Here is an 18,112-nt window from a genome sequence, read left to right as displayed (position 1 = left end):
TTTCCACCCAAATAGGTTTTGTAAACAGCCACTGATGTAGTCAGAATACCTACTTTGCATTAGAAGGCAATATTGGAAGAGAGAAATTAATTGATAGGGGAAGAGGTGCAGAAAAACATGAAGTGAGATTTTAGCTTTAAAATAGCGTGTGACATCCCAGCAGCTGTATCTTTATAGAAGTCAGTAGTCACAGTATACTTAGGATTAGGCCAAAAATGCCTCATAAACCAGCAGAAAATGTGGGTTTTGCCAGTCCAAAGAATATACTCTGGGGGTGGGATTTTCTTAAGTGTTTAAGTGACCTTGAATATAGGCCCCAAAGGCATTTGTGCTCTCTTGTGATACAGATATTCTTACCAATCTTACCCTGGCTTTTTATTACCATCAGGTCAGTATGTGAAGTAAAGATGTTAGATGCACAGTATAAAGCATGGAGGACAAAGGCAGACTGTTAATCCATGCAGGTAACGTGCACTTCCCTGATTTATGCCTTTTCAGATCAGTTAAGAAATAGCTACCAGATTGGTTATGATGGCTCCCTGAGGATCTTGTACGCCAGCGGCCTGGACTCCCACTATCAGACAGAGCCGCATGTGTTGGCTGGTACTGCCAACCCAACAGTGGCAAAGAGAAACATGACCCTCCCAGGGGAGAATGGGCAGAACCTGGTAGAGTGGCGGTTCCGGAAGGAGCAAGCCCAGGGAAAAGTCAACGTGTTTGGCCGAAAGCTTCGGGTAAGCACACAAGCACATGTGGTATTTACTGTGTTCTAATTGAGAGGAAATGTAAATTCATTCCTGTAGGTATTGTCAGCTGACAACCACAGAATGTTTATCATAGATAAGCTAACTGTAGAGCTGGAAGTTACTTTTACTTCATTTATTGGCTCTTTTTCCTTATTAATTGCTCTTTTCTGTGGATTTCAAACTGTTGTTTTTAGCCTGGAATGAATTGGGATGAAAGTATAATTTTCTGCTTTCCTTCACTGTTTTTGTTTCTGGTACTGAATTCACACACCTGATTTTGAATCTTGTTTTAAATTATTCTACCATCAGTTAGCACAATCCTAGGATTTTCCTTTTTATTTTAAATAAAATTGTACTAATACTTATTTCTGGTACAAGGGTTCAACTCTGTGTGCATATGTACAGCATATTCCTCTAACATATGTCTTTACCATTTTGTTGGCAATTCTTATTCCTATCTAGTGAGTGAAATATAAGTAGGAAGCAAACTATGATTTATGACAGCCATTTGGTAAAGATAATGGAGATTAAGCATTTAAAATTGGGTTGCCAGGAGACCATTTCAAGACCATACTGGAGGTCTGACTTACTATTAGAACTGAACTCAGTTCTTTAAAATAAGGCCTGGGCAGTGTATCAAATGAAAGTAAGTAATTTCAGATCACTTGACTTCTAAGAGGTGACATGCCATTTTAAAATCTTGAAATATTATATATCTTCATTTGGGACGAGGAAGTAGGGAATGCTGTCATGTACCTTATATTCCTCTCTACTACTTGCTCTGCAAGAATGGATTTTTTCCAAGAAAGAAGAATGATTATGTACAGCAGCTGCTGCTTAAGAACAACACACTTGTAACCTAGCTATGGCAGCTGTCTTATGCGGATAAGGAAGAGGAAAAGGAAGCCATGCTTCTGGAGCTCATCCTTGCGGATCTGGTTCATAGGGATGTCATTACACTGTGTGGTGGCGTAATACAACTGCCAATTCATTTGTGAAAGAAGCCCACAAGAACATAAAATAACCATAGCAATGGCATTTGGTTTTGGCAGTGAAACAAGTTGCCATGAGTCCAGTTCTCAAAAGTGAAGTAAAATTTTGGCATTCGAGTGTGGAGGAGGTAAAAGAAATGTCAGGGGCGACCTGCACTTGGAAGAGTTAACAGGCAAAAAGGAGCAGCAGAGGGAAAGGAAAGATTTAACAAGATGGAGGGCAAGTGAGAGATTATAGGTTAGGATAAAACAGTAGTAATTAAAAGTGCATATACAAATGGGAGAAGTAGGGCAGGTGGAGAATATGGGCTAATAAGAGAAAAATGCCTCAAAAGAAAAAAAAAAGATACTTGTCAGCAAAGAAGAAAAACAAAGGTTTTTTGAAATTGATTTACAAGAGGAGATATTACAGAAATGTTGCTTGGGGGTGGGGGGAATGTAGGAAAGTAGAGAAAGAAAACAACAGAAAGATGAACAGAACTCAGGGAGCTCATAATTTCCATCTACAGATATGTCACTAATGTTTTGCTGCAAAGACAAATGTAGACAAAAAACAGTGACAAAATGTATTGCCCACAAACGTACTCATATATGATACTTTCACTGCATTATATATATGCAGTATCTAACATCACAAAGTACACACTCTGGTACTCACTTGGGTTTCCAACTCGTATTAATTCTTCCCACTACTACTAGCCTTTATAAAGAAATTAATTAGGAGTTATTTCACCCTCCCTTAACTCAACAATCCTTCCTCAGGCTTACTTTTGTTCAGACTTGTTTTGTGTTTGTCAGATAAGCTAGTTTTGGTCCTAGACTAGTACATTTGGTCTGTAGGCTAGCTTTTGGCAGAGGTCCTGCCACTCCTCTACGTGAAAGAGCTGGTTTAGGGCATTTGTGATGAGGCCAGACAGACCATCACTCATACGGGTCTTAACTAAAGGAGCTGGTATGAGCTCTCTCTCAAGGGATGCACCCAGAGCAGACAGGTAACATAAATGAGGGAGCTCACAGGAAGGGTTTAGTCCACCTCCTCCTGAGACCTGACATGGTCCAAGTTCTGCCCCAGTTTTCACATCACCTCTTGAATCTCTCCATAAGACACAGTAATATACCCCTACTCCTAATCTGGGAATCACAGACTGATCTCATGCTTCTCAGTGAGACCCTGGAAAGGAAAATAGGAGTTAAAATTTCCATAGTTATTATGTTTATCATAATGAAACCCAGGGGTTTCAAATATGTTTGGAGTGTGACTTAGACACAATAAAAATGTTTAACTTTTGCTGTAGAAGCATTTTGGCAGCAGAGCTGTTGTTAAGAAATACTTCATTTGAATGCAGTACTTTAGCTGACACATGTTATTCCAGCCCCATACTGTCCAATGAAAGAAGCTGTATCACCAAAACTTATTGCCATCTGTATTACGAGATTATGCAAGCACAGCCAAAATTTCACCAAAAGCTCACATCTGACTGCAAGAGCTCTGGCAACAGAACTTGGCAGCTTGATCTGGCTGGAAAATAGGCATTCCTTTCTTACAGAATCACAGAATCTTCCCTTTCATACCCTGCCCTTACACAGACCAGACAGCTGGAAAGTGAGAAGGCAAGGGATGTTATTATCCCATTTAGCAGATAAGGCTGTGAGACAGCCAGATTAAGTACTTTGCTGCAATCTGCACCAGAAGGATGTCCTTAGCCAAGAAATTAACCACAATTGCTTGGACATCTGCCTTAACCATAAAACCACCCTTCCCTCTTTGCCAATTCAGAAAGCAGAAGTGCCCATTCTCACTTCAGTCTCCAAGCCCGAGAGGCAGACAAGAAAATAAAAATCATAATTAAATGTAAAACAAGGAAGGGAAGATGGAGAGAAAGGGAAGAAAAAAAATAGAGAAGCAAAACAGGCAGGGAAACACAGAGATGAGCACAGGCATGTGTGGGAGAGGCCGAGAAATAAAAGCCAGAAATAAACAAGTTAAGAGTGAATTTAAGCAAATGAGCAAATATTAGAGATTGGAAAATTTAAAGAAAAACTGCTGGAATATGAGAAAGTTAAAAAAAAAAAAAAGACAAAAAGAAAGTGAATGAAATGGCTTCTTAGTTAAATTTAACCTACTTCTAGAATCAGTCCTGTAGCAGTGCTTTCTCAAAGTATATTTAAATAACGTTTGATGGCTCAATAAATAAAGTAGCTATTCTGCATCTGCTAGATTTTGTGTTCCTTATTTAGAAGATGTACATGAAAACATGACTTTTGTTCGTAAATTGATGGTGCAGATTGTTCTCATGCCAGTGATTTCGTATTAAAGAAAAGGCAGCATAGATATAAACTGACAGATATAAACAAAACTAAGCATTTGTAGGACTTTTTTCCTATTTGCCTATGATCCATCACCAGCACTTTAATACCTTTCATGCCAGTAATAAAGAATCTAATTTATATTGATCTTTTGGAAGCTTATCAGCCTCAGGGTGTAAGTACCAACATCCATGATATATGGATTTTTGAACATGCAGCTTGAAAAATGCAAAAATCCTCCAGTCATTTCTTTGGTCAAGATATCTGTTCTCTTGTTCTTTTCTGAATGTTGTTTAGCCGTCTTTCTTCACCTCTTTGTAATGTACGCATCAAGTACCAAAAAAAATTCTTAATACACATAACTATGTCCATTTCTGCCCTATTTCCCACATTAGCAGAAACCAGTGTTAAAAAAATCATAGTTATCAGTGTTTCACCCTTACCTGGCATAACTTCAAAAGGACACAGCAGATAGAGAAATGGTTTGCAGATGAACAAAGAAATCCTAGGGGCCTGTTTGAGAACACTGAAAAACAGTTCCATGCAGAGGGGGTATGGAGAAGTGCAAAGATACCCACGTGGGAAAAGAAAGACAGACATTTTCCTTTCGTAAATATAAAAATGAGACCTAATTCAATGAAACAGAAAGTGTATTTAGAACACTAAAAGGGGGGGAAGGGGATTTCAATGTAAAAGTATTACACAGAAATCACTATCCATCACTATAGTTTACATAAATAAATAACAGTTTTCAACATAAATGTATCTAGGCTAAGGCTTTAATTTAAAATTAAAATAGTTATAAACTTCAAAGCATTTATAACGGATTTTCAATGATTCAGTAGTCTTCCACTTATTTATGGTTTTAAGTGGTCAGTTAACTAGACGAAAGATATAATCCTCTACTAAGAATTTCAGCCTCATAAATATATTGCAGCAGTGGCTGGTATACTGAGTTAAACTTCCATTTGATCCAGAAGGGGAAAGCCTATCTTCTTAAAACTGTTTTATCTTAATTTGAAGATTTAACATGCTTTTGAAGATCTTAATTTTGTATATACCATTTTGAAAAATACTGTGGAGGATTAGGATTCAGTTCTTTCTTAGCATGATTGTTATGAACTGGACAAGCAGTGGCTGGGAATATATTTTTGCAATGATACACTTTGGGCTGCCTACAAACGTAGTTTGTTTGCTAAAGTAGCCCCATTTATTACAGAAATTTTCAGTGCACATCTTCTGGTATTTTCTTAACAGTTGACTAAACATCAAGAACGAACACATTGCAACAAATTCTGGGCCATCTCTTCATACAATGAGACCTTCTAAAGTAGATGCTAATATAGTGCCTTACATTTATATCAAGAAGTTGCTAGAATAATTTATGTACACAGCAAATCAATCACTGTAAATGGTATTAGAAGAAAGCTTTGTGGAAATAATAGGTGGGTAGGGTTTGAACAGCATGATTTATTGTGTCGTTTTGTTTGCTTTGAAAAGGTTAATGGCAGAAACCTCCTTTCAGTTGACTTTGATCGAACCACAAAGACAGAAAAGATCTATGATGACCACCGTAAATTTCTGCTGAGGATTGCCTACGACACGTCAGGGCACCCCACCCTGTGGCTACCAAGCAGCAAGCTGATGGCTGTCAACGTCACCTACTCATCCACGGGTCAAATTGGCAGCATACAGCGAGGGACAACGAGTGAAAAGATAGAGTATGATGGACAGGGAAGGATAGTGTCTAGAGTGTTTGCTGATGGGAAAACTTGGAGTTACACATATTTGGAAAAGGTAAAGGACACTCACATTTTTTAAAATTCTTTGAATGTGCTGTAATTCTACAGCAGCTGACTGCTGCACACAAAGTAAAAGCAGGTAGTTGGAAGCACATTTCAATGAATCTAAGTATCAACACGTGATTCCTAAGGGAATGTTTTATACAATAGATATGTAATCTCATTGCAGCTAATTGCTAGGAATTGATGTCTTTTTAAATTATTTAGGACAATGACTAACAAGAAGCATCTGTATTTACCTTTTATCTTAACACTTAAGGTACAGGGATTAGATATCTGCAGTGTGATTCAGTTGAAAATAATTTGTTTGTAAATTCTTCATTGTTGGTTTTTTTCATTACCACGAAAAGCTCTTGTTTCTAAATAGTTACAGCTGTCAATTTGTACTTGCTATATGCTGTAGCATCCAAATAAACAATAGGCAAAAGATCAGGAATCTGCATTATATATAATAATTGCTGAATGATAGCTCTCCCTGTAGAAGTATCTGTGAGAATGCCCCTTGTGAGATTTCATGCCTGGTATGCAAAAAAAGAATCAATTTCTTTCTGGGCTTTAAATATATTTCTAATGAAGTTGTTGCTCAGCAAATACTGTTTACTAGTCATTGCAGGCATAATTTAATCAAGACCTACAATAGCCACGCATCAGAAAAATGTCAGAATAATTCTGAGTAGCTCCTCTTGATATAAATAATCAAACAATTGTTTTGCCTATGTCTTAAAAGCTTACAGAAGAAGAACAGAGTATTCAGAGATCTCAGGCTACTCAAATTCTTCAAAATCATCTCTAATTGCAGGGAAGAAATTGTATCTCCCATATGTTGTTCTCCTCGAGAGTTAATGGCTCTAAGACAGTTTTACTTCTTCCCATATTAAACATGACTTATCTGAATCCATTGACAATCTGCTGTTTAGCTGTGAGTGCTTGATAAAAGAGTGATACAGTCATAACAAGTAGCAAATTATGAATGTGGAACTAGTAATTACAGAACCCCTTACAATTAAGCATCCAAGTAAATTAGGCAGGGAGATGTTAACAACATGTAAGGTCAAGGATAACTCAATTAAAGAAGAGATAATTTTCTCAAGTGAGAATGTCACAATTTGTGAAGAAATAGCATCAGTATATGTGGGGGTGGGGGGCGTACTCCACCATTTGTCACATGGTAAAAATCTGTTCTTAATTTTCAGTCAATGGTTCTTCTGCTTCATAGCCAACGGCAGTATATCTTCGAGTATGATTTGTTGGATCGGCTTTCTGCTGTCACCATGCCCAGTGTTGCTCGTCATACCATGCAGACTATCCGCTCCATTGGCTATTACCGGAATATATACAACCCCCCAGAAAGTAATGCTTCTGTTATAATGGACTACAACGAAGAAGGGCAGCTCCTTCAAACTGCTTTCCTGGGGACAAGCCGAAGAGTATTATTCAAGTACAGACGGCAGACCAAGCTCTCTGAAATTTTATATGATAGTACAAGAGTTAGTTTTACTTATGATGAGACAGCAGGAGTCCTGAAAACAGTAAACCTCCAAAGCGATGGTTTTATCTGCACCATTAGATACAGGCAAATTGGCCCACTGATTGACAGACAGATTTTCCGCTTTAGTGAAGACGGGATGGTAAACGCCCGATTTGACTACAGCTATGACAATAGCTTCAGAGTGACTAGCATGCAAGGTGTCATCAATGAAACCCCATTGCCTATTGATCTCTACCAGTTTGATGATATCTCTGGCAAAGTTGAACAATTTGGAAAATTTGGAGTTATATATTACGATATTAACCAGATCATTTCGACAGCTGTAATGACCTACACAAAACACTTTGATGCACATGGCCGCATCAAGGAAATTCAGTATGAAATATTCCGGTCATTAATGTATTGGATTACAATTCAGTATGATAACATGGGGCGAGTGACAAAAAGAGAAATTAAGATCGGGCCATTTGCCAACACCACGAAATATGCTTACGAATATGATGTAGATGGTCAGCTCCAGACAGTTTATCTGAATGAAAAAATAATGTGGCGATACAACTATGACCTGAATGGCAACCTCCACTTGCTCAACCCCAGTAGCAGTGCCCGTTTGACGCCACTTCGCTATGACCTAAGAGACAGAATAACTCGACTAGGTGATGTTCAGTACCGATTAGATGAAGATGGATTTCTGCGTCAGAGGGGTACTGAAATATTTGAATACAGTTCAAAGGGCCTTCTTACTCGAGTTTATAGCAAAGGCAGTGGGTGGACGGTGATTTACCGTTATGATGGACTTGGACGACGAGTTTCCAGTAAAACTAGCCTTGGCCAGCATCTCCAGTTTTTTTACGCAGACCTCACATACCCAACCAGGATAACTCATGTATATAACCACTCGAGTTCTGAAATTACATCTCTTTACTATGATCTGCAAGGACACCTTTTTGCCATGGAAATTAGCAGTGGAGATGAGTTTTACATTGCATCAGACAATACAGGGACACCACTGGCTGTGTTCAGTAGCAACGGTCTCATGCTTAAACAAATCCAATACACCGCTTATGGAGAGATCTATTTCGACTCTAACCTTGACTTCCAGCTGGTAATAGGATTCCACGGAGGCTTATACGACCCACTGACCAAGCTAGTCCACTTTGGAGAAAGAGATTATGACATATTGGCAGGCCGGTGGACAACACCTGATATTGAAATCTGGAAGAGGATTGGGAAAGACCCAGCTCCTTTTAATTTGTACATGTTTAGAAATAACAACCCAGCCAGTAAAATACATGATGTGAAGGATTATATCACAGGTAAAAGAAAGATACTTAATTGCAAGACTGTTTCCCACTTGCTCAAAAATTTGCTGTTCTGTGTTCTCATAATCTGGAATCTGACTGTTTGGGTTACAGGCTGAAGATATTTTCTGGGGAAAGTTAGTAAAGTAATTCTCAGGGAAGGTAATTGTTCAGAAAAGTAGCTGATGTTTAGAACCAGATCAAGAAAGTTAATTTAGCTTGGGAGTCCTGGACCTATAGACATTCAATTTAGATTGGAATTCACAATTTTGGTGAAGTACCTAAATAGGTCCTATTTGGAAAAGTTCTTTATAAGGAAGCATTAAGAGCTTAACAATGAGAACAGTTACAGCAAACACACTTATCATGAACAGTGAAATAGCAAATGGGAGATCTTGAAAATATTTCATCTAGCTTTAGGCATTGATTTAGGTACCTGCATAACATTAAAAAACACAGTCCATTATTAGCTTTTAGGTTCAGGTAACTAAACCTAAATGTTGTGCCCCACACAGTCTTTATGGTGCTTTAATATTGGACTGTTGGCCCAAAAGATAATTCAGAGAATCTCAGTATGCAGAGGGGTTGGGTTTTCGAAAGCACATTTTGAAGTACCAGTGAAACACATATCTTCCTCTCCCGCTGCATGAACTGTAACACGAGGTGCCTTAGCTAGAGATTTCAGTGCATTAGGAGAGAAAGAGGACCCACTAGGTTCTCCTCCTTTGATGTACGGAATACATAGAAACACTGCTTATATAAAGTTATCATTACAATGAGTAATTTGGCTGACTGGCAGTTTCAGATGCAGAGCCTCATGAGGTTTATCACTTATCTGGAAAGGTTAGATATTATTTTAAGGTAAGTATTTTTTATTCTTTTAACATTTGGAAAAACTTGGGGTTTTCCTAAATGAAAACTAACAGGCTTGGTAACTCTGGTAACTCTGGTAACTCTGGTAACTCTGGTAACTCTGGTAACTCTTGGTAACTCTGCCAACTTCTGCTAAGCTTAGTATTTGTGAAAGATAGGCAGAGCACCCATTCTTGCCCAACACTTGTTAACTTATTAATTGTTGCCATCCCTGATTTTTTTTTTAACAGAACATAAAATGTATCATAAGTAATGTTATCTAATGCTAATTTAGCACCCTGTCTGCATACCAATGCAACCTTATCTCATTTCATTAGTTTTTAATTTCATTGGTCCATCTTCATCTTGAAGAGGGAGAGATTTATTTTGAATCCACATAAAATACGCACCAAATCATTTAAAATTAATTGAACGTATAGGCGTTATTTCAAGGGTAGTTTGAAGACATTACAGTTACACATACCTAACAAAAATACTTTTTTGCTTTGAAGTATTGATGATGAAGGTGTGACATAGAAATCCCAATTAGTTTAGCCTATATTAGAATGAAATCTCACTTTAATTGTCCTCCTATAGTTGCTCTGGATGTCACTGAGACCTTCAGAATTGCTGAAACCTGGAGTGCCTTTCAAACGAGCATAGTGCAGCTCTTACATAGAAGAGAATTTTTCTTGTGAGTTTAGAACGTCAAGATTTCTGCATAGGCTTGCCATTCTAGCTGTAGCACAAATCTAAATCCATCCATAGCAAAATGAAGACTGTCAAATAATTTTTGTGTTACAGAAGGAAAAGAAATATGCCAAAAGCTATTCCATGTGAAAATGTATGATTGCAAAATATAGAACAATTCTGATTTTTTTTTTTTTTTTTAATAATTGTCTTTCAGATGTCAACAGCTGGCTGGTGACATTCGGCTTCCATCTGCACAATGCCATTCCTGGTTTCCCTGTTCCAAAGTTTGATTTAACAGAGCCGTCTTACGAACTCGTGAAGAGCCAGCAATGGGAGGACATACCAGTAAGAAACAATACTAAACATACAAATAGAACAAGACAGAATGTTTCCTTCTATTGAGATCTTATTAGGCATGGAAAATCCTGACAGGGTTACTTGCTAAGTTAAATCTGAAAAGTGCTTTTTAGACCTCTAATTTTTATCTACTTTCAAAAGAATTTAAGAAATTACAGATGGTGTTTTTTTCTTACAGATTTCTTAAGTTAGGTACCATTTTAAATAAGCTTTTGCTTTCACCAATAATAAAAATGCAGAAAGACAATAATCAATGAAAAGAAGTTAAAGACCCTTTAAAGATGTCTAAGTTTTGTAGCAGAAACTACAGAAATTAGATTTGTACTAACATCCTGCCGGAAGGCAGAAACTGAACACTGTAGTAAAAAATAAGACTGTGAAATAAACATAAGAACAGGTGATATAAATTATGCATACCAGGCACCACTACAATTTTACTTCTCTTTAATATTAACTATGTTTTATATGTAAAGATAAAATATTGAAAATGAAATTACCTGAGGTAAAACCCATTATGTTACATAAAACCAGAACTCCAGGTGCTTATGAAGTTCTTTGGGAGGAAAAAAATGAACTTCAGTACTGAAAACCTGCTACAGTTTTAAATGACGGAACAGATGAATGTGGAAGTTACAATCTAAATCTGCTATTTAAGAAAATTACATTTATAAATCAAATTTACTCAAAGATCAAAGACCTATGCCCTCAAAAATCTTACCATTCCCAGTTAAAAAGGAAGTGATAAGAGACAATAAAATGGGTAATCGCATTGTGAGAAGTCAAAACCAGATCTCTTTTTACAAGAAATCATGATAGAGAACCCCACAAGCTTAAAAGAGGATATGATCTTGAAGAATCTTACAACCTAATTTAGACAAAAATTCATTAGAAGGAGGCTGCCCAGCAGAAGGGAGCATATGGAAGCTGATTTTGCATGCATGAAATGATGTGCTATATATATTTTTTTTAATAGCCAGGGACTGAGTAACAGGGAAAGATTTTAGAGCATAGCATAAGAATAGTGTCTCCCATGAACAGCAGAAACAGTGACGGAAGAGCACTGCAAATACTCCAGACAAAGTGGTTGTATCAGGAGGTAAGAGACCTGTCACCAGGCATAGCTGTGTAGAACTATCAGATCTCAAAGGCTAAAGAATGCAATTATCCACTAACACCAGCAAAGGTGCATCAGGAAAACAACCAGTCTGGTCAAAGAGATGAGAGTAGACAGCTACTTGTCATAAATCTTCAGGAAAGATCTCAACAATGCAAGGAGTGCCAGAGGCATATGACATGACAGAAAGACAGGAGTGGGAGGAAAACAAAGATTCAAAATTCTCAGGTAGGAAGAAGCTATGACTATGATATTCACTGTTGAACAAGCAAATGCAACCAGGAGCCAGAAATAACCACACAAAGCACTTAGTATTTTGAACATTCTGGAGTAAGCTTTACCGAGCTCTGAGGTTTTGCTTCAGAGCTCAGGATACATTTTAAAAATAAACAAGCTTTGCAATTATGAAACTGCTATAGCACCTTGTTGCTCTTACTGATGAGCATGCTGTCTAGAATATATTTGTGCTCCACAGCTTTCATGTAGGATTTAAAACAGATGAAATCCATACTTGCTAACAAGTGCAGACAGGAATCTGACACATTGAAGAAGAGTTGAGAGTCCAATTAATTCATAATTCCCTCAGGAACTGTCCCCTTCAGAAAGTCACCCTTGCAGCAGAGCAGAGAACCTTTGCAAACCTTTTGCCAGGATTTGATTAGCAGCAAGGCTGAAGTAAGGTGGTACAAGTCTGTTAATAACTCCTGCTTGGTCTCCCACCAAGAAATTTGGGAAAACTAAACAAAGTGTTGCCTTATTTGTCAGGAATGAATCAACAGGGTTACACAGTATTTTACTGAAGGGGGAAAGGGTCCACTGGAAGATAGACTAGATCACCTTACATAAATTAAGTACTTCTGTTCGCAAGTGCAGCCAAAGCTATTTACATCTTTCTTCTGTTTCCTGCTGAGAGAACTGCTAGGGCAGCTGTCTGCTCCCCACTTCCATCAATACCAGCTCATTCACAGCTTGTAGCTGTTAAGACCCAGGGTTAGACAGGTAAGATGTGCCCATTCTGTGCAGTTGTAAGGTCTGACCCAACCACAGCTGACCCTGTACCGTGAGCTGCCCCACTGCCTAGCTGCGTGAGCTAATCATTGCTGCTAGCTGCTCCGGCTCTTCTAACTGTTCGGGCTAACTACAGCAGTTCCGCTGGCAGGTCGCATTCCCCAGCGATCCCTTCTTTACTAAAATCCCTTCTTTACCAAAAATGCATCTAGCATACTGGGCCACACATAGCAAGCAAACTTTTTATACAGATTCTCCTATCCTAGATCTTCCATCTTGTGCTTTTGCACCTCACAATTGCACTTCTTATTTCCTCCCCTTTATAGTCCAACTACCCTTTCAGCAAGTACAACCCAGATACAGTAAAACAAGAAATACCAAGCAAGGATATTTTAGACTTGCCCACTGTTTCTTTTCACTCATTGCTGCTTCTCTTTGCTAGCTGTCAACAAAGCATTCTACTGTATTTAGGATGGCAGCCCTCTGGAGTTCGGGGGGAGAAGCTGCTAATTTCTTTCAGGCAGCATGCTGATACTGAGTGAAATGGAAGCTCACAACTGAATTTGCTACAGCCTCTTCAAGCATCCTCTTCTATGAGTTTCTGAAAGTATTTGCAAGAAAGGGCCTCAGTCCCCAATATTCCACCCCTCTGCTCTGTATCCTTTGCTTCCTTCTCTTCTGCTGTAAAGACTATCCGAACAGCCTGATTCCCCACCTTTAGCAGCTTGAGGGTTATGACAGCCTCCCTGCAGTTTCGTCTCAGATTGAAGCTACCTGAGAGGCATAAAGAAGGGCCTGTTCCTACTCTAAAGCGCAGCTTTGTGACCTGCAACAACCTCCTCCATTTGGATGAACCTATGGTAGACAGGAATCACAGGTGAACAGGCTCAGAGTGTGACATGACAATGTAGTGAGACAGCTGTTATGCATATTAAGTGTTAGTATTGCAAAGTACTGTTCTGTGCAGCCCAGTAAGTAGCCTCCCTAGTTAAATCATATTTTTAGGCATGTGCAGGTTCTGGGGGAGACAATGAGATAAAGCACTGAACATTATCAAACAAAATAGTATTGTAACTCAGCAGAACAAGCAGTATGTAGATTTAATTAAGTCCTTGGCACTGTCAGTTGTGGCATATCCTGTTGTCGTCCACGGGCAGCACACCAAGAAAGCTTGGCTGTTTGGCATCTAGAGGGCTACAGATGGCTGGTAAAACTTCTGCTGTTCTTGTTTACAGCCAATTTCTGGAGTGCAACAACAAGTGGCGAGACAAGCAAAAGCTTTCCTTTCCCTGGGAAAGATGGCAGAAGTGCAGGTCAGCAGACGGAAATCCAGTGCAGAGAAGTCATGGCTGTGGTTTGCTACAGTGAAATCTCTGATAGGGAAAGGGGTGATGCTTGCTGTCAATCAAGGCAAAGTGCAAACAAATGTGCTCAACATTGCAAATGAGGACTGCATAAAAGTGGCAGCTGTTCTGAACAACGCCTACTACCTAGAAAACTTGCATTTCACCGTTGAGGGAAAGGACACACACTATTTTATCAAGACCACCTCCCCCGAGAGTGACCTTGGGACACTGAGGCTGACAAGTGGGAGGAAGGCCCTGGAGAATGGCATCAACGTCACAGTTTCCCAGTCCACCACTGTGGTAAATGGCAGGACTCGTAGGTTTGCTGATGTTGAAATGCAGTACGGCGCATTAGCACTTCACGTCCGCTATGGCATGACACTTGATGAGGAAAAAGCCCGAATACTGGAGCAAGCCAGGCAAAGAGCTCTTTCCAGCGCTTGGGCCAGAGAACAACAGAGAGTAAGAGATGGAGAGGAAGGCGCCAGGTTGTGGACAGAAGGAGAAAAGAGGCAGTTGCTAAGTGCTGGAAAGGTACAAGGATACGATGGGTACTATGTACTCTCTGTGGAGCAATATCCAGAATTGGCAGACAGCGCTAACAATATACAGTTCCTCAGACAAAGTGAGATAGGAAAGAGGTAACACACTGGCTTAGCTCAGGCTGCCAAAGAGACTGTGTACCAGTGTCTTCTAAAAAGGAGACCAAACTGTTTTGCTGCATTACTACTTGAGCCTAAGCGTACATCTTTGCTCAGATTTTTTCTGTAGCACAATCCAAACAGACTCTGTAATGAAAAGAGCGCCTTCCGGAAGAATGATACTGCTAATGACAAAACTTTTTCTCAATGACCTTAAAGGTGATCTGCTTTAAAGAATATGTTTACATATGCATATCGCTGCACTCAAGTTGGACTGAAAAGTATTTAAAAAGAAAAAGGCCTACAGATTTTGCAACAGGCTGTTCCTTTGAGGCACTGTATTTAATTAAGATACAGACCCATACAGTGTTTCCAAATATTACTGAATTGTTGACCTTTGCTTACCAGAAGTAATCTCTTTCTCTTTTTCTCTTTCTCACTGCATAGGATGTGGTATATATCTGTTAATTTTAAAACGTGGGGCAAAAATTATTGTTTATAGACAACCCAACTGCTTTAAACTGTGCTTCTTTCTAAAAGGACATTGGCACAACTGACTTATGCTACCATGGAATTTAATAATGGATTTTACAGTGCTAACATGGTTTGCCTTGGGGGGGGAAATGGCAAGTAGAATCCTTGTTGCAGATAAGCAAAGGAAACCCTGATTTTTTTGTAAATTATGTGAGACAAGTTGTTTATGGATTTTTATATGAATTACAATTTACTGTACATCAAATATTAGTCTCAGAGGAGTTAATTTATGTAAAGTGTTTAAAAAAGTTTATACTTAAAAATAAAATGATAAAAACATGTGCTGTGTGTGATTTTTTTTAAAGAAAAAGGAATTGCACCTTTTATGTTATAACTGTACAGTATAAAGGATTATATTGTAGAGATATAACAGTGATGACTAATGTCCAAAAGTGTTAATATTTTTGTATTAGGTTTAAAGCTGTGCATCTATCACTCTGCTGATAGGATGGGACACTCCAAAGTGGCTGGCTCAATCAGTCCGCAGCTCTCTCCCCTCCCGAACCTCTCCTGTCACCCAGGCCAGTGCCACTTCATCAGTCATTGTTAGAAGGCACAGTAACCAAATAAGTCTTGTTTTCTGATGATGGAAGACTTTAATAGGTTAGGTTTTCCTTGTCTTTTTCCAGCCCTAATGTAATAAATGGACATTAATTCATACCAGGTGGAGTTTCTGTTTTTTGATTTTGTTTTTTTGTTTTTTTTAAAGCAGCTTTGTTTCACAATGGAGATAATAGTGTCTCAGGTGCTTGGCAAATTGTACGTAGAAGAAGAAGAAATGATGTAGTTTCATCCAGTTATGTCAACTTTGTCTTCTGTATAATACAGCTCTTTTAGATGTTATAACTTCAGATAGAAGCAGCGTACCTCTGACCTGATGCTACAGAATTGCTCTTTAGGCAGGCAGGCTGTTCAGTAGGTTCATCTCTTGGCTGGCAGATCAAGTCCCATTAATGTGAACACTGAATTTGGGGATGGAGAGGAAGGTCCAATTCTAGTGCCTAGTCTGCATCTCCATACCACTGCATAGATTTGGCACGCTCTGCTCCAAGGCCCAGTGTATTTGCTGCAGGACAGAACTGAAGTGTGCAGCTGGTTCCTTATAGGAAGCCTGTGGTGGCATCTATGGCATCTGTTCTACATCTTGGCTGAAACCATTCTTAGAGCTTTACTCTCATGAGCACTAAATTCAGCCACAAAAATAAATATTTTTAAGATGAGACAAAATTGGGGGGTTTTGATGTTCATTGAAATATACACAGTATTTCTATCCATGTATTATAATGACAAAACATAGTAAGTGAACGTGTCTTAACTATGAATGGTTCAAGTGGATGTAATAAAAATAGTTTTCTAACTGCTTTGTATTCTGAGAGTCTATGGTATTACATACTCTAAATTGCACATTAGGATTGTTTGATAAACAGATTTGAATTTCTCCCAGCCAATTCACTACCGAATCTACAGTATCAGTGCTGTTACTGTATGTGTGTATTTGGTAGGCCATACAGAACTAATTACACGTATAATGAATGCTAATCATCTATTAGAATGAAAGCACAGATTAGTTGTTAGTATTTTTACCCTGAAAGTCTTGAGGGCCCTAAATTTAGAGAGTATGATATGTCAAAACCCCAGAGGCGTGTCATTGACCTACGTATTCTTTTTAAAGATGTAAAATGCTAGGTGTTTGCAGTTCTGTTGGGTGGCTCTTCCACAGCACTGTATTTAGCATGCTGTTAAGTGCTCTCTGTTGAAATAGGCTCATACTCTAAATTATGTCAAATGTTTCTGTTCTGTTTGAATATGAAAAGCTTGTATAACATGTCAACAATGAAATATATCTTCTACTTGGCGCATAGCAGTTCCTTCTCCTTTGTTCTGGCACCAATAAACAACAAATTACAGTATCTGTTGGTGATCATTTTAGATAAAGTCAAATCAAGCCAATTAGTGGCCTTGTTAGTAGGTCTAATGAGCCTATTTCTTGCTAAAAAAGACTTGTGATCTGGACATGCTCCTGCAGGAAATAGTGACCTTGGGGAATATAGAAACAAAAGATCTTTTTGAAGAAAAAAAAAATGTATAATTAAAAGGAAGCGTATTACAAAAGAAAAAAAAAAAGATTTAAGTATTTTAGGCAATGCCAGTCAAAATGCTATTCTGGTATTTTGAGATGTATATTTCGTCTGATTTGTATTGTTCTTTTAATTTGCCTTCTTAACTTTATATGTGTCCTGAATTTTCCACAAATTGATAACTATAGATTGCATCTAGGCTTTCCAATAAAAGCCGACCCAAGGTGTGTGTGTGTGTTTGTACTTGTTTTTTAAATCTGTATGTCAGATATTGCAGCTGTGCTATTGCTTTTCTTGTATCGGAAGAAGCAAACTGATCCAGTTGCACAGGTATTGATTCATTTGCCTCGCAGTTGGCAGTATCTTTTTGACTCTGTCCAACAGACTCATCTGCTAACTCAGCAAAGTGAATTACTCCATGGGATCTCTCAGGTGGCCTACTTTAGAGAAAACATTCCATATACCTCACAAAGCCAAATCTTTTATAGATAAGGAAAAGCCAAAGAGCAAAAAAATCACTTAGAACGGTCTTCTCTCATGTCCTCTTGAGTAAAAATATGACAAAATATTTGATTATAAATAATTAGGTTGGCAGTGGTAGTTACATATATACACAAAAAAAAGATCCTTCAATCTGCATTTAGACCCACTTTGCAGAAACTGCTGACTTCAGCACTGCTGTATGTCAAGAGACTGCTTTGATTTCGGTTAGAACAGGCAGACTTCACCACACTTACTTTGTAGTGACAACCTCGAGTTGATAAGATGTTGATCCAGCCCAAATCAGGTCACTCTGCTTAGCTAACTGTGGCCTAATTTTGTTATTTAAAACAAAACAAAACAAAAAACAAC

At 38.5% G+C, this 18,112-nt stretch overlaps 1 protein-coding gene across 49 annotated transcripts in view; it reads left to right on the top strand.

The window, feature by feature from the left end:
• The window catches only part of TENM3 (teneurin transmembrane protein 3), a 1,347,463-nt gene extending 1,329,976 nt beyond the window's left edge, over nt 1-17,487 (top strand). For all 49 annotated transcript variants that reach the window (XM_065061257.1, XM_065061277.1, XM_065061276.1 and 46 more), the window contains 5 exons: nt 499-734; nt 5,546-5,842; nt 7,041-8,652; nt 10,397-10,527; nt 13,897-17,487. In XM_065061257.1, the coding sequence (XP_064917329.1) occupies nt 499-734; nt 5,546-5,842; nt 7,041-8,652; nt 10,397-10,527; nt 13,897-14,652 (3,032 nt within the window). In that variant the 3' untranslated portion in view covers nt 14,653-17,487. The remainder of the gene's footprint in view (nt 1-498; nt 735-5,545; nt 5,843-7,040; nt 8,653-10,396; nt 10,528-13,896) is intronic.
• Nucleotides 17,488-18,112: the final 625 nt, after the last annotated feature.

The sequence above is a fragment of the Columba livia genome, chromosome 4, assembly GCF_036013475.1.
Source record: "Columba livia isolate bColLiv1 breed racing homer chromosome 4, bColLiv1.pat.W.v2, whole genome shotgun sequence".
Classification (NCBI taxonomy): Eukaryota; Metazoa; Chordata; class Aves; order Columbiformes; family Columbidae; genus Columba; species Columba livia.
The sequence above is the reverse complement of the archived record's forward strand: the minus strand, read 5'-3'. Positions and strand labels throughout refer to the sequence as shown.